The sequence below is a fragment of the Vidua macroura genome, chromosome 17 (assembly GCF_024509145.1).
Source record: "Vidua macroura isolate BioBank_ID:100142 chromosome 17, ASM2450914v1, whole genome shotgun sequence".
NCBI classification, from domain to species: domain Eukaryota; kingdom Metazoa; phylum Chordata; class Aves; order Passeriformes; family Viduidae; genus Vidua; species Vidua macroura.
Genome location: NC_071587.1, coordinates 3,278,755 through 3,298,705, shown reverse-complemented (window position 1 = coordinate 3,298,705; position 19,951 = coordinate 3,278,755). Strand labels below are relative to the sequence as shown.

At 52.0% G+C, this 19,951-nt stretch overlaps 1 protein-coding gene across 1 annotated transcript; it reads left to right on the top strand.

The window, feature by feature from the left end:
• Window positions 1–1,900: 1,900 nt before the first annotated feature.
• MAP1LC3A (microtubule associated protein 1 light chain 3 alpha) lies at window positions 1,901–19,951 on the top strand. The gene is made up of 4 exons (XM_053992650.1): window positions 1,901–2,468; window positions 12,496–12,551; window positions 18,114–18,220; window positions 18,758–19,951. The coding sequence occupies exons 1-4, from the start codon at window positions 2,429–2,431 to the stop codon at window positions 18,918–18,920; spliced, it is 366 nt and encodes a 121-aa protein (XP_053848625.1). The 5' UTR covers window positions 1,901–2,428; the 3' UTR covers window positions 18,921–19,951.

Here is a 19,951-nt window from a genome sequence, read left to right as displayed (position 1 = left end):
CCTTCCAACACAAACCAGTCTGTGATTTATGTTTGACCTTGTCTTAGCTACTTCTCTAGAGAACAAAGGCAAAGAGCTCATACCAAGAGAGGCTGGGCTAAAGTGAGCAGAGCTACAGCAGCTCCTGGGACCCACCAGCTGCAAGAGAAGCAGAAGCAGCTGGGGGTACAGGGGCAGGAGCTTGGACACTGCCTTGGCCAGCAGGAGCCTGGGCATCAACACAATTCTGTTGGCAAAAATACACTTCCTTTACCAGGATTGCAGGATTCCTTCAGGGAGATTTCCCTCATTGCCGTGGTTTCACAAGGTCCAGGAGTGCTCATTTTCAGTGGTGCTACACTGTGGAATGCTGGCATGCGGGAAGCTCCTTGATAAGTCTGGGTGTTAGGACAGCTTGCTAGTGCCTTTAACCTTTGACTGATTGTGGGAGAAGGGGGTTGGATCTCAAATGCACCTCCATAAATAAGGAGTTTTGCCAGGGACATCAGTAAGACCAGGCAAGAAAGGCATTAATGTGTGCAGAACTGTTCAGGAAGCTGAGGGCTGAAGGAAGATGCGTATAAATTAAATCAAACTTATTTGATCCACATCCCATTTCTGGAGGTACACTAACATGCTGAGAAACTCCAGAGCTCCTATTAAATGGAGTTTTTTCTCCCTTTCCAGGTGTCCGAATAATATTCTGCAGAATTATGGCCCAGTCCTGCAATGAGGTCTGCATGGATAAAACCAGGGGCCGCATCACGAAATTGGAAAGACTTTCACATTCCTCTCATCAAAAAGAGGTTCACACTTTATAGCAACAGTAACAAGTCCCATTGCTGAGGATGAAGTCTGTAAAGGTCATCACTTGCCATGTCTGATTCAACATTCCTGCTTTCCCTTCAGTATTCTCTGATTAACAGGACCTATATCAGAGATTAATATCTCTATTTGTATCTTAATTATGAAAGTGAATCTGAAGAGTTTATACTTCCTTACCAGTATGTGCTTGTTTAACTACTGCTTGGTCAAAGAAAATCCATTATATTGGGCATGGAAGTGTTTTCTTTCTTGGGTAAACTCAACAAGGAAACAAGAATTTTTTTCAATTCTAGTTAAACATATTTGTTTAAATTGGTGACACAATAATCGGAGCAGTTCTTTCAAAACTGCATTTTTCATGTATATATTTTTTACCAAGGTTGTACTTAATCCTGTAACATTTTGTGTTTGCTCCTGTTTTGTGCCAATTCCCTGTAACAATGAGACATTGCTCCACACGATACAGCTCCTGTTGTGGCGTGCAGCGAGGAGGGATATTAGACCTGGTGAAACACTGATGCTCTGTTTGCAGTTGTTTTTGATTCATTTACCAGCTCCAGAAATAGCTGCCCTATTTGTAGTCATGCTGCAGGCTTTAATATATTCAGCATAGCCATGGCTGTGAATGCAGGAGGGAAAACAACGGGCTCATTAGCGGGGAGATGATTGGGGTAGATGTGGGAATTGCAAATGTCAGAGTATCTGTGAGAGAGTCATTTACATCCAGGTTTGTTGGCTGCAATCTGTGGTCTGAGCTGTTGTGGCTTCATCCCCACACAATCCTTCCCTCTCCTCCACCCTTCTCACAACAGCCACATTTGCTGCCCAAAGCTGGCAGTGACGCTTGGAAGATGTTTGAGCCAAGATGTCCAGAAGATGCCACTGCAGGCCGGAGTCATGGACACCTCTGTCCTTGGAGCACCTCTGGAAATCCCAGCCCAGGTGTTCTTCTGCTGCCTTAAGCAAGGCCCTCAGGTACTCTGCTCCATCAGAACTGGAAAAATGCTTGTGTTTGGGGTCACCTCTGAATAAACCATTATGTCCCATCAGGAAATGGAGATGCTCTGCCATGGTGTTCCTTGTGTCACGGCCGTCCTCGTGTCACCAGCTGCTCTCTCCCATGTTGGGGCTTATAAAAGAGAGGGGCAGATAGTAATAGGACAAGAGGGAATAGTTTTAGACTAAAAGAGGTGAGGTTTCGATTGGATATTGGGAAGGAATTCTTCCCTGTGAGGTGGTGAGGCCCTGGCGCAGGGTGCCCAGAGCAGCTGTGGCTGTCCCATCCTTGGCAGTGTCCAAGGCCAGGTGGGGCAGGGCTTGGAGCACCCTGGGACAGTGGAAGGTGTCCCTGCCATGGCAGGGGGTGGCACGGGCTGGGCTGTACGGCCCTTTCCAGCCCAAGCCCGGGTGTGGCTCCGCGCTTTCCGCGGCCCCCGGGTCACCGCGGGCCCGTCGGGGGCGAGCTCCGGGGTCGCGGGAGTGGGCGGGGCCCCGGGCGGGTCAAGCCCCGCCCCCACGGGAGGTGCACTGTGACGTCACCGCCGCTCCGCCGCAGCCCCAGCGCAGACGGAGCCGCCCGGTCCCGGTGCCGTTCGGGTCCCGGTGCCGTTCCGGTCCCGCCGCGATGCCCTCGGACCGGCCCTTCAAGCAGCGCCGCACCTTCGGTGAGCCGGGACCGGCCGGGAGCGGCCGCGCGGGAGGGAGGGACGGACGGACGTGGGGATCTGCCCTGCGCCGCCCCCGCCGTGCTGCCCCGCGGGGCGGCCCCGCCCGGGCCGGGGCTCGGCCGCCGCGGGTCCCCGCCGGGCGCGGCCGCGGGAGCAGCGGGGCCCGGGCCGGGGGCGGCGGTGCCGCAGCCGCCGCGCGGTGATGTCATCCCGGCGGCCCCGCACCGGGGGGGCCGCACCGCGCCCGGCCCGAGCGCTGCCGTGTCCCCGGGCCATCCCCGCTGTGGCGCCGCTTCTCCCGGGGACCGGGGTCACTGGGGCGCGGTGGCGGCCGCAAAGGGCCGTGGAATGCCCGGGACGGCGGTGGTGGCCAGGTTGTCCCTTTTGGCTGTCAGAACACAAAGACATCCCCAAAAACCGCCTTCCGCGCTCCCCATCTCGTCGGCGTTGGGGCGGCTGTTGTTCCAGGGTGTCGCACGCCCTCTGTGCTGGTTGTGGAGACACACAGGAGTCGATGCTCACATCCTCCCCACCTCTTTGTCAGAGGTCCGTGGTGGGGAGGCTCAGTAGGTGAGCGAGGTGACTGTAGAAAGTCCCAGATTTTTATCTCCTGATGCGATAGCGGAATCCGAGGAAACACCAACTGCTGTTTCCCTTGACCTTTGCCAGCTGGCGCAGGGAGAGGTGTGTGTTTCTGGCAGGTTAAATTCCTGGGGAGGGGGTAGCAGTTGAACTTTACTCGCTGTATAATGCTGAAATCAGTGTTTTCATGCCATAAAAAAACCTCATATTGTGCCAAAGACTGTCCAAACGCAGGTGAGGGCGTTTCCTACATGAGTTTTAAAAATTGGAGCTTTGGCCTACAGAAAACCGCTGATCCAGCCCCTTGCTGCTCTCTCGGAAACTGTAAATATTTGGTATTTTATTGGCACAACCCTTCTGGCCTTGAATGCTTACCCAGCCCTCCCCTGCCACAGGACCGAGCCAATGGAACACGCACAAACAAGAACGAGCCAAAGCCTTGGGATCCTTGCTGGGACCCTGCTGTGTTCTCCTAAGCTATGTATTAAAACCAGTAAAGTCCTAAATCGGCCCCTTAGTAACTACCTACTGTTAAATTGGTGAGAATCTGCTTATTATGGTTAAGAGGAGACTGGTTTGCCTTTGTGGATTGCTCAGAATTTCTTTGAGCCAGAAGGAAAAGAAAATCTGAGGCTCAGAGTAGTTGAAAGAAAGCAGGATTAAAATAGCCCAGGAGGGACAGAGGGGGTGAGGGAGTTTGGTGCCGGCAACTGCAAGTGCTCCTTGTTTCTCTGTACTTTCCTCTGCCCTTTTGCTCTCTCAGCTGACTGGGCTGCAGAGCTGAGCCAGGAGGAGGGGAGGAGGAGGAGGAGGACGCCTGGCAGCCCCCGCAGTTGCTTTGGGTCAGGGCTGGAATTACTCTGTTGGAGAAAGTAAATACGGCTTGTTTTTGTCTTTGAATCATTACACAACAGGAGCAGGAAGCAATTGTTTACAATGCAGTTGGAGAGGGCTAGTGGAAAACATCTCCAGTGATTCTGTACCCTCAGAATGGTTTAATTTTTAAGGCTTCAAAACTTTACAGAAATGGAATAGTTCCAAAAGAGCAGTGAAAAGGCAGAGTCAGGGCTGTGGCTGTTTACAAAAGGCACACAGGCTCCAGTTTCATGGCAAGTGGCTGCCTTAGGTCTTGGGCTGCTGCTCCTCAGTGAAGATTCTACTTTCCTCAATGCTTGTGCTCCCCCTTCTTGTATTTTTGGAATTTTTCTGTGAATTTCTTATGTTTGTTCAACTGCTTGGTCTTGGGTCTCTTCTGAGTAAAATTTCCTGATTTTTCCTCATCATCGTTGAAGACTTGAGAAGGGGACTGGCTGGGAAACACCAGGGGTTTGATCCAAGGTGTGTGGAGGGCACGGAGCAGTGACTCCTCCCGTGCTCTCAGGTGCTGTCCCTGGTGGGCAGGTGAGGTCTGTGAGCTGGTCCTTGGCAGCACAACGTCCTTGCTGTGGGTGCAGGGGGTAAGATGTGGCAGCACCCTCTGCATCCATGTGCTGAACCCAGAGGCTGAGCCATGTTCAGATCTGTTGCAGGAGTCCAAAACAATTCCCAGAACAAAGCTGTGGTCTGTGTCAGAGGAACAGGCTGTCCTGGCAGTAGTGAGAGCGTGCAGCAGCCTGACGACACCGTTGCACTTCCCGAAAGGAACACGAGTCCTTGGGAGCGTTGTCCCACTGCTCCTGAAGCGGGTTTTGCACTGGGCTGGCAGCAGCTGCCAGCTGTGTTCTCAGTGCAGCACAAAACCAGCGTGGTGATGGACACGGGCCTGGATCCTGGACTGGCCAGGTGACCCAGAGCACCTCGGTCCCGTGCCCTCGTGTCCAGCAGGAGCAGAGGCAGGAACACACCTACGTGTGCCTGCTGGCTCAGCTGGAGCCCCTGGCTTGGTGACAAACACAGAGGTTTGACCTCAGCCTCTGTGGACAGAATGTTCCCGTCCCAGGTTCTATCCTCTGGGAGATCTGCCTTTGGTTGTGGGAAGCCACTCCTCTTCAGAGGAAACGCAGTGGTGGGTGTGGAGCAAATCCCCTGTTGGCTCTGGGGATCGGCATCCCTGGGGACTCATCCAGCATGAGCCAGCCGTGCCTGTACCCACTGAGAGACCAGTAGTGGCTGAATTGTCTGCCTCACACACCATCCTGTGCTTATCACAACAGTTCTGCTCGTTGGTGGCTTGGAAAAACATCTGGATATTGATGTGAGGTCGGTCTGTGAGCCCTCGCTGGTTCTTGGGTGTCTGTGCTCTGGCAGTTGTGCTTTGAGAGCTGGGATTCCTTGAGAGGAGGATGCTGCTCCAAGCTGCTGCTTAGCTGCCTGTGTCTTGGATTAGTTACTGAGGACATTCTGTGACTTGACTGGATGTGGGGGTAATTATCAACGTTGAAGAACTGAACAGGCTTCCAGAACAAAAGCCAGACTGACATGTAGACCACAAATTTTGATGTTTTTATTATTATTCTTTTATAAAACACAAGGTCCCGACTGGCAGCCAGGAATAATAAAACTTGTGTGTTTTGTTCATTACTTTTTTTTTTTTTTTTCACTATAAAAACTTCAGATCTTCCTTTGAGCCAGAAGGGTAGAGACTGGTGAATCCAGGGGCTGTCAGGGTGGTAGGCCCTTGCCACCTCTGTCATTGAGTAGCCATGAGCCATGGATAAGTCATGTCCCTTGGCTTTGGTGTCCCTTCTGTGGTCAGTCCCAGCAGGGATCACAGTCATGAGAGTCACTTGGGAAGTCTCACAGTGTGTCACCTGCTCCAGTGACAATCTGTGGTCGACTGGCAGTGTGTAAACACTACTAGCTCTGTCATGCTGTTGTTTGCTGCCTTTTGTCCTCAGAAGGTGGTTTAAGGCTGTGAGAGAAAATGCAGGAATGAATTCAAGACTCTGGTGTCTGGCACATGTCCCCAAAGCATCTGTGCATGTCCAGGCCTGTTTGTGCACAAATAGCAGTGAACTGTGCTGGGCAAAGGCCCTGGCTGCTTGCAGGTGCACAGTGGGCTGCACCAAATACAGTCCTGCCAGCAGTGCCAGGTCTTTCTTTGAGCAGTTGGAAGTGTCCTGAGTTGTTCTGAGAAATCTGAGTGTGTTTCTGCTGTCTTGGAGATGGATGGGAAGGTTGTCCAGGTGGAAGGTCACGCAGCAGGCAGAGGGAAACTCTGGCACAGCAACCTCCCGAGGGCTTGTACAGAGGGAACTTGCTGTTCCTTTACCAAGGATAGTGAAACTGTGATTAAATGTTGAGCAAAAAACCAGTTCCTTATCTGAAACTGTGATGTGAATACTCTGTTTGCTATCCTGACATGACACGGAAGGTGCTGCCTGTTTCCCCCTCATGCTCAGAGGGTGCAGTGAGTTTTAAGCTGTTTGGATGATTGGAGGTCCAGTGCTCATCCTACACGGCCCATGGCAGTGCAGGGGTGGATCACAGAATCCCAGAATGCTTTTGTTTGGAAGGGTCCTGAAAGTCCATCCCATTCCACCCCTGCCATGGGCAGGGACACCTTCCACTGTCCCAGGCTGCTCCAAGCCCTGTCCAACCTGGCCTTGGACACTGCCAGGGATCCAGGGGCAGCCACAGCTTCTCTGGGCACCCTGTGCCAGGGCCTCCCCACCCTCACAGCCAAGAATTCCTTCCCAGTATCCCATCTAACCCTGCCCTCTGGCAGTTTAATGCCATTCCGCCTTGTCCTGTCACTCCAGTGGGTACTGCACAGCCAGAGGACAAGTGTCTTGACATGTATTTAGAGTTCACAGTTGTGGTGTGGCTCTGCTTGATCACGAGCTGAGCCCTTTTCATGATTTGCCAGATGCAAATGCTCATTCCTGGAGTCAGGCTCAAAATCATACTGTTACATTTTTTATTGTTACTCCTGTTACATTTTTAAACTGCTAAGAAAAATGAAGGTGTTTCCTCTTTGTGTTTAAAAATCCATTTTCAAGCTCTGTTCTGGAGCCAGGAAGATTGGGAATTTTCGCAAATGAATAAGGTTGCTGAGATCCTTCTGCAGTGACAGGGCCCCAAGAACCTGGCATTCTGAAATCCTCCCAGACACTGCACATCTGGTATTGCAGCTGTAGTGATGCGATGGAGAGTCGTGAAGACAGAGCATCCACTGCTCCATGTTTCTGCTGGTAATAACTTCCAGGGACAGTGGAGCTTCTGGCTCTACCTATTCTGTGATGCAGAGATAATGTTTTTATCAGTTCAAAGCGTTTAGGTTCAGAGCAGTGTAGGTTTGATCCTGAGTCATTTTGTCCTGTCTGGAGCACCCAGCTTTGCAGACAGACAAAAATCAACCTGACAGTCAGAAGCACTGTCAGGACTCTGCAGTGCTGCTGTCCTGTGTAGCCTGGGACAAGCACCCTCTGGGGCTCTGAGGACACCTGCCCTGGGCACAACCTCCTTCCTTCCTGAACGTGGGGGTCTCCTCTCACTCCTGCCACAGCACCACTGGCCTGAGAAGGAGCACTGGGCAAGGACAGGTCAGGTCAGGTGCTGCGTGAGGCATGACACACTCACAAATTTGGGTGTTTCCTGGTGGTTAGAGGTGTCTGGCCTTAGGGTGGTGTGATATTACAGAAATAGTCATTGATGTTCATCTGGAATGACCTGCATAACTGGCCTGTGTCTCCAGGACTTGCCAGCTCATCCCACACATATCCTGATTTCAAACCATCCAATTCCTCCTCGCCTGGCAGAAAATCTCTTGGAGAGAAGTCCATGCTCTAGCAGCACTCTGCCCTGGGACTGACCACAGCAGCTTCTTGAAGAAACATGTTCATTTTTGCATCTGCCTCAAATCCTAGGCAGATTCCTCTCCGGGCTGGCTGGCAGGGTGTTGTGTGGATGGCAGGGAGAAGCCACAGGGCCAGCAGCCTGCTGGAGGTGCCAGGGATGTCTGTACACTTTGGAGCTGTGGGACACAGGGAGAGGCATAGCGCATGGATGCATTTCTGGTCTCTGCTCTCCACACACAGCCCTTGCCCAGCTCAGGAGCTGTTTATCTGGTAGCACGCTGATGACGTTTCCAGGTGGTATTTGTTCTTACTGGTGTTTTCCTAACAGCATTCCTGCTGGGCACAGGCAGCAGGGCCTCTCCCTATTGCCCATCTGCTGCCTTGGGGCAGCACCAGTGCCTGAGCAGTGCTTGTCTAAAATCTCCTGAAAAATGGTGCCCCTTATGCAACAGCACTGTTGGAGGACTTGCCATGTGTTTTCCTTCTGTCCCACCATCTGTATCTTTTGTCTGCTGAGGCTCTTTTGCATCCAGGACTGTCCTTTCATCCCGTGTCTGCACAGCGCCCAGCACAGCAGGGACCTGGCTCCTGTGGCCAGGGTTCCTGGGCAGTGCTGATAAAAAAGGTTCATGTTTGCAAAGTGTGGCTTAAAATTTTCCACTATTCTCCTCAAGTGCCATAATGATCTCATCCTGCATTGCCATGGGATACACTGTGTGCTCGCATCTTTTGGAGCACAGCTTGGGAAGGACCTCAGTCATGAAAACAGCCAAGATTCTGGTGTTTTGGGCAATTTGCAAGCGTTGCTGTTGGTACTTAACAGTTGAAACAGCAGTTGGAGGAGAAATTTCCCAGCATATGCAATGCTACAAAAATACTCCTATCTTTCAATAGGTCCTAGCAGAGAAGTTTCCCTGGGAATAACCAATAAAATTGTGTGGGTTTCATCTTACTGCCATCTTGAAATCTGACATCCTGGCACTGGGGAGAAGTCTGGTTTCTCTCATGGCAGAGATGTGGTGCCCACAGCTGGAGCAGGGATGGGTCTCTTCCCTCTCATGCAGGTCATCGCTCTTTGCTCAGCTCCTTGGAGCAGCAGGAGGCTGGAGCCCCTCCAGCCCCTCTTGTGTGGAGCCCCTGAGCTGCTGCAGTCAGGTGTGGTGTTCTGCTGCCCTGGCAGCGAGCAGGGACCAGAGGAGGAGAGCATGGATGGGGACAGAGCTGTGCAAGCAGCTCCGGTTTGCTCTGTGCATTGGCTAAGGATTAACTGTAGCCAGGTGCTGCAGGGAAGGGGAAAGTCTCGACTTCAGCACAGTTTGGGAGAGCTGCAGGAGGAGAACAAAGCTTGTAAGATCAGGCCTGTTGTGTATGAATGTGAGTGTGCAAACACTGCAGGTGCTGGGTTGGGGGGATCCTGCCTGTCCTCAGCACCGTGCGGGCTCCGGGGCTGGGCTGGCACCTCCAGCCAGGTTTCTCTGAAGTGCCCTTTAACCATTTTCTCTGTATTCCCGTGACTTAGATTAGACTGTATAGACACTGAATTAAGGCTGGTATTTATAGCTGTTCCTCCTGTGCGATGTTGATGCTTTCATGAGTCACAGGCTCAACCTCTGGCTCCCACCCCAGGCTGAGGAGGGTGTGGGTGACCATCACTATCTCTTGGTAGAGATCTCTTGTGCCTGAACTCCTGTGTGCACAGAAATCACCCAGGGATTGATGCAGCTTTTCCTGATTGCCAGGCCTGCTTCCTTGGCTCTCCAAGGCTAGGATGAGACCCAGTGTGCTCTTTAGCAGTGCTTTAGGTGTCCTGGAAACTTGTGCCTGTAGATTCAGGAACCTGAGCACCTTAGGTGGGATTGCTCTCAACTGCCTTCCCAAAAGAAGTTTCTGAAGTGAGCAATTCCAGGCCAGAGGAAGAAGTGCAGTGCTTGAGGTGTTTGTAGTTGCAATCCATGGACCTGCTGGAGGGATCCAGCAGCCCCCAGAGTAAAGCAGCACCTGCTGCCATTCCCCTGTGATCACGTGCAGATCAGCCTCCTGCCACAGGGTCCCCTGAGGTCAGGAAGGCTGTGAATGCCCTGGGTCCTGCTGGCCAGAGGGAGCAGGTCCTGGGCATGTGGCAGGTTTTAAAGGGTGGGACAGGGGAGCTTCCAGTGTGGCCCAGCAGATTTGAGGGTAGCTCAGAGCTCTGTCACTGGTGTCTTGTGTCCTTGATTCCTCCTGAGCATGGAGTCAGCAAGACCTGGAAGGATCTTTCTGCAGCAGCCACCTCTGTCCAAGGCACCCCATCTGCTCCCCGTGGGGGACAGAGGAATGTGGTCCCAGGGGTGGGATCCTGAGGCACTGATGTGCAGCTGGAGTGATGATGGACCCTCTTCCTCTCTGTGTGGCACCTTTTTCAGTGTAATGGGCAGGAGGCACCTCTGTTCCCACTGTGTAAACGAAGGTGGTGATGGCTTGTGTCACCTGCTGTAGCTGATGATGCTTCCAGGGAGCAGGAAGCGATGTCTGGCATGTGGCTGCCCTTTGGCACACGCAGCCTGGGCTAGCTGGATGCTCCAAGATTATCTTAATTTACTAGCCATGATAACATGCCTTCAGCAAATTCCTTCTCTGACTCTTCTCACAATTACCTGCATTGTTGGGGCTTCCTGTGCAAACAGTCCTGTGACCTTGCAGGGCAGCACGTGGTGTTTAGGAAGCTCATGGACATGGCCATCTGATGGTATGGAGAGAGAAGCAGGCTAGGGTGGACACTGAAGCCAGGATGACTGGCCAGACGTGAGGACACAGCTCTGCAGGCTCTGTTAACACCCAGATGTCTGAGCTGGTGACAGTCAAGCTGCTGGAATTTCCAAGGTGATCAGGGTTGTCCAGTTGAGCTCTGGATCTCCAGCCTTTTGGATGCTCCATCCTGGACACAAGGGAACATGTGGAAATGGGGCTCTGTGGGAAGGGGCAGCTGCTTGTGCTCCAGCTGGGTGCTGTGGGCTGGGTGCTGCTGGCACTGTGTCCTTCAGCATTCCCAGGGAGGTGTCTCTGTACCAGTGTCACGTGTGCTGCTGATGTCTGTGTGACTCCCTGGCTGATTGGTACCTCAGGGGAAAATTGTCTGTATCACAAGGATAACTCTGGATCCCTGGAGCACTGGACTGGATGAAAAGGAAACATGAGAAACTGCATGTTCAGTCATAAAACCCAAAACAAATATGCCTGAATTTTTCATGAAATCCAAATAATCTTGCTCTGTGTTGCTTGCCTATGGAGTCCTACAGAATAAAAGATCTAACAGTTCTTAGCAGAGCGATATTTTCCTCTCAGAGGAGGCAGAAATGGTGCTCAAAACTTTCTATGATCTGGTGATTTTGTAGTCTTGTGGCTTTTAAAGGAACTCCAGTTTCTTCCTGAAGTCATATCTAGCCAAATTCAACATATAAGCAATAAGGTTTTATTGAGTGCTCAGAGGAGAAATTACCAGTGTTTCTGAGGAGAAAACACTCAGACACAGGCATTTATCCTACCCTCCATTATCCCAGTGGGCCATGGGGAGCTGGGGCTGTGTAAGCTGGTGAGGGGAGTCGGGCTGGAGGCAGTGCCGTGATGATCCCATGAGGGTCCTGCAATACCCACATCTCCTTTCTAGGCAGTGCTTAGTCACTGACCTTCACCCCTGGCTTAGTTTTTGGGCATTTCAGATGTAGGCTGTGAAGCACTTCCCAGAGTAGTGCAGTTCCAGAAGGAGGGCAGGTCTGTAGTGTCCCAGGAAGAGCATGCACAGAGGCCTCCCTGGCTCTGGTACTGCTTCTTCCTCTGCTTTCTGCTGCTTTGGGGTGTGGAAAGAGGAGAGCCCTCTGGTAAAGCAGTGAGGGGTATGGGAATTCTCCAGTAAGCTGGAAGAGTGCACAAGCTTTGTGTGCTGCCTGTTGTGTGTGTCAATAAACTCTGGAGGAAAATGGAATAGAAAGTGTGAGAACAACTGCAGGAAAAAATCTTTCTGTATGTGGATCATCTCCTTGCTTAGGGTTTTCTTCCTGCCTCCAGGCCTAGAAAGGGGTATCCCATGGCAGTGCAGGATGAGATCATTTTTTCTTCCTGCCTCCATTCTGTCAGGCCAAGAGCTGTTGTAGCTGCTCTGTAGGTCTGTGCTAGGGAAGGAATCCTCCTTGGCAAGGTGCAGCTCTTGTGGAACCAGGCACTGTGCCAGAGAGTGCTTGGAAGTGCGCAACAGGCAGAAGGAAATGGCTAAAACCCAGCCCCAGCTGGAGAATTGTCTCCATGGGGGAAGCATCCAGGAGACACAACGAGCCTGAACTTGCAGAGCACAGCCCCCAAAGCTGTGCTGCTGCCCCACCCCATTGCCAGGAGCTGCCTTTGCTTAGGGTGGCTTTACGTTAGTTTTGTTAGCTTTATGGTCTCCTTTCACTCTCCTGATTTCCAGGTGTGCTGCCCAGTTTTACCAGGCAGAGTGGCATGTCCCAGCCTGTGGGGTGCTTGGGGCAGTAGGAAGCCATGAAGGGTTGGTCACTGAAGCTGGCATCTGGCAGACCATGCTCAGAAAAGGCCTGGTGAGCAGAATGTGCATTCCTTGGGAAATGTCCCTCTCTCTGGGTCAGGCTGTGGCTTGCAGGGTGGGTACCTCAGGTCTGCCTGCCCTACCACGCACAGGTGTTTCTAACTTTATTTCTTTACTTCTTTCTCTCCAGCGGATCGTTGTAAAGAAGTGCAGCAGATCCGAGAGCAGCATCCAAACAAAATCCCGGTAAGTGAATTGTTCTCACTCTTCTGTCAGACTTTGTTCTCAGGACCCCTCTGTGCTCCTGGGTGGCCTCCATGAAGCTTGCAAAACTTTGCTCCCTGGAATCAACACAGGATGGTCCCCATGAGCCTCCAGTGCCTTGTGTGTGCCAGCTGCTCAGTAGCAGACGTGTTCTCTGCAGTGCAAAGGACAGCCTGGTTCTAAAGCTCCATGCTGCCCTGGAGGCAGGGGACTGATTTCATCTCAAATCTATTTCCAAGCGAGTGCAAGAGGAGAAAACTCTGAAATGGCTTTTCTTTTGGCTGTTGTAGCTGCCTGATTTTTCCTGGGTAACCTGGTAAGGATTTCTCTGCCCAGAGAAAGATGTGTGGGCTGATCTTCACTGCACTGAAAGCACAGAGTCTCTTTTAGGATCATTCATACCCGTTCTGTGCTGTCCCAGCACCTGTAGTTGATGGGCACAGGTGAGACACCATGAACTTGCAGTTCTTCCTGCCCATGTCACTCCTTATGTGCTGAGTTGCTCTTTGGCTGTGAGTGTGCTTTTGAGTTCCTACCCGAGTATTTGCTTCTCTTCCCGAGAAGATGGAGAACTTAGAGGAACATCCCGTTCCTGGAAATGTTCAAGAGCAGGTTGGACAGGGCTTGGAGCAGCCTGGTCTAGTGGAACGTGTCCCTGCTCAACTTTAAGGTCCCTTCCAACCCAAACCATTCCATGATTCTGTGAAATTATGTACTTGGGGATTGCTCAACTTCCTATTTGCTATATCACAGCATCTGTGACCAAAAAGACAGGATTCCTAGTTCAGCTCCCTCTCAGTGTTGGATGAATGTCAACCTTGTCTTAAAATTGTAGACTATCAGTATTTGGCCTTCAAGACTGAATGTCTCAAACTGCTCTTGGCCTATTTTAGACCACTTCTGTTTCACTCTTGTTTTGTTTCTAGCACAGTGTCTTCTAGCCAGAAGAATTCTTTCCTCTCCTCTTTTCCCACCACCACTGTGGTGTTCACATGATGTTCACATGTTTCCAGCTCAGCAGAGCAGGGCCTGGCCCTCACAGCACCCTGGGTACCAGTACTCCAGGTCATCAACACATTGATTGACCTCTGCTTTTAACTTGGTTTTAATGGCATTAGACTGGCTCTGCATTTCTCCAGAGTTGTGGCAGAGCTAATTGCAGTGCATACAGGCTCTGGCACTAAGGCTGGGCTAGAAATAAGTTGTACATAAAATGCACACATGTGCCTGCACACAAATGTGTGTTGTTTGGGGAATGGACAGAAGGAGCCAGAGCTGTGCATCCACAGGCATTACTGAGACATGGTGGGAGAGCTCCCATGGCTGGAGTGCTCTTTGTGTTGGGGGTCAACACCAGAATGCAAGTTTTGCTGGAGGGGTAAAAAGAATCAGGTGGTGAGAAGGGTCATGAAGGCCTTGTGGGGTCCAGTCGTGTTTGTGTCACTGCTGTCTCTAAAGGCCTGGTCCCCATTAGACCCCACCACCAGTTTGGTGCTGTCTCTCTTCTTTCCCAGGGCAGGTTTCAGTGCTGGACAGTGATCAGAGCCATGTGGAGGAGTGTGGTGTGGGCACTGCCATGGGTCCAAGCACTGTAGGAAGGTCTTGGTCATCTGTGAAAGACAGGAGCTGTGTTTTCCAAGTGATTGGCTTCCCTGGAGAAGCACTTAGAATTAGCAGAGGGGTTTGAGCCCCCAGCCCAGGGAGATCCAAGGTCACACCCTTACTGCTGACGGAAACCACGGCAAAGCTGTGCAGCACCTGCTGCCCTCCTGCATCTCCAGTTTCCAGCCAGAGTCCTTGGGCAAGTCCCTTCTGCTTTGAGAGGGGGCCAGGGGGATTTGCAGAGGGCATGGCCTGGCTGTATGCCCAGGGAAGAGCACGTCTCTCCCGTTTCCATGAGTGTACTTGCAGGGAAAGCTGAGGACGGGACTGACGTGGAGTTCTTTGCTTCTGTTTCAAGGGAAGTCACATCCCAGGATGCCCCACTGGCACATGTAATAAGGACATAGGAAGGAGCCAGGTCCCCTGTCCATCTCATGCCAGGGGCTCCTTTGCTGTCTCTGCATTTCCCAGAGCTGCCTGCTCTGGTAGAAGGTGCTGACCACAGGCACACCTGCTGAGAAGGTGAGATGGTTGTGTTTGCAGCAGGGGCTGCTCACGCTCAGCTCTGTTGGGAAGAAATCTCCAGCTGCTCCTCACAGGGCATTTCCTCCTTGGGCAGTCAGAGCAAGCAGAGAACTTCCAGCCTTTTCACTGGGACCCCCATCCACAGCCTCAATACATGTTTTTGAAATCATCTTCTGTCCTGTTAGAGGACAGGGAGCCTGTGTCCCCCGCACTGTCCCTGCCTGCTCTCAGCCCCAGGGATCTTTCTGGAGATGATTGAACCCTCAGAGAGTCTGAAATTGCTGGGGAGCAGCTTGTGCTGGGCAGCAACGGGAGCAAACCACTTCCCAAAGCCCTGCAATGCTAAATTCAGGCAGGCCTGGTGAGTTGTGGGCTGTAGAGAGGGTGAAGGCAGGGCCACCCCTCGTGCTGGCAGGGAGGGCTGAGCGGGTATTTGGGCTATGCAGAGAGGGCTCTGTTGGGTTCATCCAAGCACCCACAGAGGAGCATGGAGAGACAGTGGCAGGTGGGAGATCCCACATAATGCCCTGCCCTGGCACAGGGGTGGATGGAAACCCAAATTATGGACTCAGAGGAAGAGACAACTTTCTTTGGGCTCCTGGGAGGGGTGTTCTGGGGAGTTGCAGATCCAGTGTCCAGCACTGACATGACACTGGATGGATCAACACCAGAGTACCTTTTTGACTGAGGGCTGCTGTGTCTGTTGCCACTAAAGGACCTGCACCCTGCTCTGCCAGAGGGGGACAGTGTGAGGCTGGTGCAGTCTGTGCTCGTGTGAGTGCTGTGTGTCTGTGTCAGTCTCTGTGCCTGGCCATGGAGGTGTTATGTACATGCATTTGAGCCTCTGTGTCTGCTGGGAATACATTCCCAGCCTCACTCCTGGTTGGACCTTGCCTCTGTTGACCACCACATGTGGCCATATTCCCTACCAAACTCCCTTTCTATCTCTCCAGACTGGCCCCAGAACAAAGGCTGTATTTATAAACACTGTCCAAGCCCCCTTTGCAGTGGTACCACGACTTGAGGCTCTGCCCTGAGTGTTTCCCCTCCCCACCTGTGCCCACTCATGATTTCTGCAGAGATCTGTGGTGGGTTCCCTCTGCAAGAGCAGGTGTCCCACGCTGAGGAAGCCCTGGCTCAAGGCAGCAGCTTGGAAGAGGATAGGGGATGGGAGGTGGCTGTATACACCCGCCCTGTGGCCACAGGGATGTAACTTTAGCATTTGATCATGCTTTTCCCTCCAGAGCTAGACAAGAACGTTTTGTCCATTGGCCACCTGTTCTCATAGCTGGGTTACCCAAATAGCAGCTCATGTTCTGGGAACAGAAACTCTTGGAGTTGTTCTACACGAGAGGTTCTGTGTCTGCTCCGGGCACAAGGCAGCTGCTGCTCCAAGAGCCAGGACAGCCATTGCATCCCGTTCTTGGATTAATCTAAAGGTGGTTCTTCTTGGGATGGAACTGGCTGAGAGACACCAGCCTCTAGTCCTGCTCTTGTGAGAACTGAAGCATTATCCACGTGTGCAGGGCCCTCTCTGTAGGTAAAGGTGGATGCACAAACAGCTGCTGTGTAGCTGCTCCTTCGTGCAAACCAAAAAGCTGAAGGGCCATTGTTGCCTGTGAGTTTCCCAGCAGCATCCTTGTATGTGGCTGTTGTGAGTGCTCAGCCCCTCAAGACTACTCCTCTCCCCACAGCCAGAATACTCACCTGTCCTTGTAAGACTCAAGTTAAATGCAATAGGATGGTTCTGCTCATCTTGTCCTCCCTGTGCCCCCCTTGAAGGGATGAAGGGCCATTAACAGGAATGGGGATGTCCCAATGCATTATTTAGTCCCTTGCAGAAAATGGTTCTTTAATCAGATCCTCCTTTGCCAAAGTGGGCTACCTGGTGTTCACATGCTGCCAGCCCAGCTGTTGGGCTGCCCTTGGGTGAGATTTGTCCAGGGTGGGCTCTGCAGAGGCCGTTTTGGTGCAGATCTCCCAGCAAGGCACCTCACCTTCCCTGCTCCTCCGGGAAGTGCCTGCAGCCCAGCGCTGTCAGCTCAGCCCCACGGCCTGGGGGGCTCCTCAGACATTCCCAGCTCACTGGTGACTCTGCAGTGTTCCAGCCAGGGTGTCTGATCCACCTCTGGGGGAGGCTGGCAGGAGTTCCACTGCTGCTGCTGCTGCCAGAGGCCGATGTGTCAAAGGGATCAAAGGGAAGGGAAATCCGTGTTGCCAGAGGTTCCCCGGTCCTTCTGGCTCCACAGAGCCATCTCCTGGGGATCCTCCTCTCTGCACGCTGCTCTGTCCCTCTGCTGCCAAAAGCCGTTTGCAGTCTCTCGAGTATCTTTGGAAAGGACCTGGGAAAATAAATTATGGCAATTCCTTGCCTTATAGTGAAAAATAATGTTCAGTCTCAGGTGGGAGAGGATAAGGGGTGATGACTATCCAAGAGTCTCTCTGTGGGGAAATCAACAGGTTGCTGGAGAGATGTGAGAGAGCATTACTGCAATGGGAACATACTAAGCTGTATATTCTTCACTTATTTTCATTTTTCTTAAAAGCATATTCCCTATTTTAACTTCCTACCACTTTGTTTCTCAGAATACAAAAGGTACCTTTCCAATTGTAGCTGCCAGCAAACAGCTTCACAGAAGAAAATCATTAACTATAATAGCAGGAAAATGGATCAGAAATCATAATTCAGCCGTTTCAGAATGTAGGGATGGTAAGAACTTTTCCAAGCAAGATGTCTGGCAGAGGAGGACGGGCTGGGTTGTCCCCATGGTGACACCATGCAGGGGTGCCTGGGAAGCTCAGCTGGGTTTCTGATCCTTCTTGGAGTCAGTGTGTCTGACTGTTAACATAAGGAGTGGGACTGGTGAAATCCAAACGCCCCCTTTCTGAAGGAATGCCTGAGTGGCTTCACTGGAACTTCTGAAAACTGCTTGCTTGGGAATATCCACAGCTGTTCCTGAGCAGGCAGAGGGATGCTGAATGACAGCAGGAAGGAAACTGCATCATGAGCTGTCTGTAGCTCAAGCCAGCAAAACCTGTGGGTTTGGTCAGTCAGAAAGTAATGTTAAAATACTTCACCCCTCTTCAGATGTCCTGCATGCCAGAGGACAAGAATCTGTGTCAGTCCACTGGTGCCCACTGTTTCTCAGCCAGCCAGAGCACTTGGTATTTTAGTTCATTGTTTTGGACACTCTTCACTGCCTGGCTTAGGCACAGGTGGTGGATGAAGAGCCACCTGCAGCCAGCCTTGTGGTCACTGCTCTTGTCCTTTTTTTGTTTTGTTTCCTGTGAGGGTGAAGCAAAGTGAGGCTGTACTTCAGCTTTTCTACCCATGCTAGTTGGATTTGTATCTGACCTTGGGCCCAGCGTGTGGGGCGCTATGAACATGACTAATCCTACCCTTGACTTTCCCTCCAGGTCATCATTGAACGCTACAAAGGGGAGAAACAGCTGCCAGTGCTGGATAAGACCAAGTTCCTTGTCCCAGACCATGTCAACATGAGTGAATTGGTCAAAATAATCCGGTGAGTGGGGTGGTCTCAGCTGGCATGTTGAGAGCCTGTCCTCACCCACAGGCCACTCACTGCAGGGTGGTGGGGTGAGGGTGAGGCAGAGGCAGCTGCTGAGGGCAGGGATGGGGACGTGGCAGCCGCAGCATCCTTGGGTGTGGTTACAGACTGTTGTGGGGGGCAGGGGAGGGCAGGTTCTTAGCACCTTGTGAAGGGCTGGGGTCTCTCCCTCAAGGGGACACTCGTGAGCAATGAAGGGGTCCCATCCCCTCTTTTTTATTCTTCAACTCCGAGGGAAGAGGCCCCTCTGCTTTGCCCTTGCCAGTAGCACTTGGAGAAAGGGGGCTTTGCAGAACCCTGACTCAGCAGGCCTTGGAGCCTTGGGCAGCTCAGCTGGACTCATGGATACCGTGTCCTGAGTGGTGGGAGGAGGTCCTGAGGAGGCCCTGGCTGTGCTGGCCTGGCCCCAAGGGAATAGCATTGCTGGGGAGGTGGAACTGGCTATGAGCCCCAGGTGGGCTGACCCTGCCTCTCCTGCCCTTGCCCCCCCAGGCGCCGCTTGCAGCTGAATCCCACCCAGGCGTTCTTCCTGCTGGTGAACCAGCACAGCATGGTCAGCGTGTCCACCCCCATCTCGGAGATATACGAGCAGGAGAAGGACGACGATGGCTTCCTCTACATGGTCTATGCTTCCCAGGAGACCTTTGGCTTCTGAGGGCTGCTCGGAGGTGGCCTGTGGAGACAGATGAACTGTGGCACAGAGGCCCCTGGCCTCGGAAGACAACACAGCCAGAGGCTCACAAGAGTGGGGCTGTGCTGACCCCCTTCCTCTCCCTCCCTCCCCTTCCCGCCACCCTGTCACCAAAGAGGTTCGTGGCGCGTGTTGGACTCGCACAACCCTTCCCCTCTGTGTAGGTCAGTCCCGCTCCCCGCAGGCGCCCGCCCAGGTGTGTGACAGCCCCACCCGGCCGTGCAGACCCCGCGTGGGGCCTGGCCCCCTGGCCCCGTGTCCCCTTGTCCCCGCGCTGCTCTCGCTGTGCTGTGTGTGCTCTGCTGCTGCCAGACCCGCTGGGCCACCACCAGTCACCCCAGCACAGGGAGAGCCACCTCTCCCCCAGGCACTCATAAAGGGCAGGAGGTCTGCAGAAGCAGCTAACAGATGTTACCATTGCTCCCGAGTTTTAATTGATTTTAATTACACCCATATCAGATTCTTGGTGCTACTGAGTAGATGTAGGCGTCTCTATAGGACTGTGGATAATGTATATCCTTTAGATTTATTTTATTGGTTTGTTTGTTTGGGTTTGTTGGTTTTTTTTTAGGGATAGATTGGAATGGGGAGAGGGGGAAACTTTCCTGTATTCTGTAGGTAAATAAATCAGGCTTCATTGCACTTTAAAGCATAGTAGATGTCAGAGTGGAATTTTCTTTTAATTTATACAGGTTTGCCATCTATAGTGCTGCTCCTGTGTTGACAGTTGTACCTATATTATCTTGTTTCTTTGTTTTTTCTAATAAAATTAATTTCCCTTCACTCTATCTCCCCATTGCATGCAATTTTTCAGTCTCAGTGTGTCAAGGAGTTCACTGGAGGAATGTACTGATTTATATTTGCTATGTTCCTGTCCCTGTTTCTCATGTATTATACAAAAAAATGTATATGATAAAATCCCCCCCAGTTTAATCTATACAAAGGTATATATATATATATAAATATATATATAAAATAAACATAAATTCAAGTTG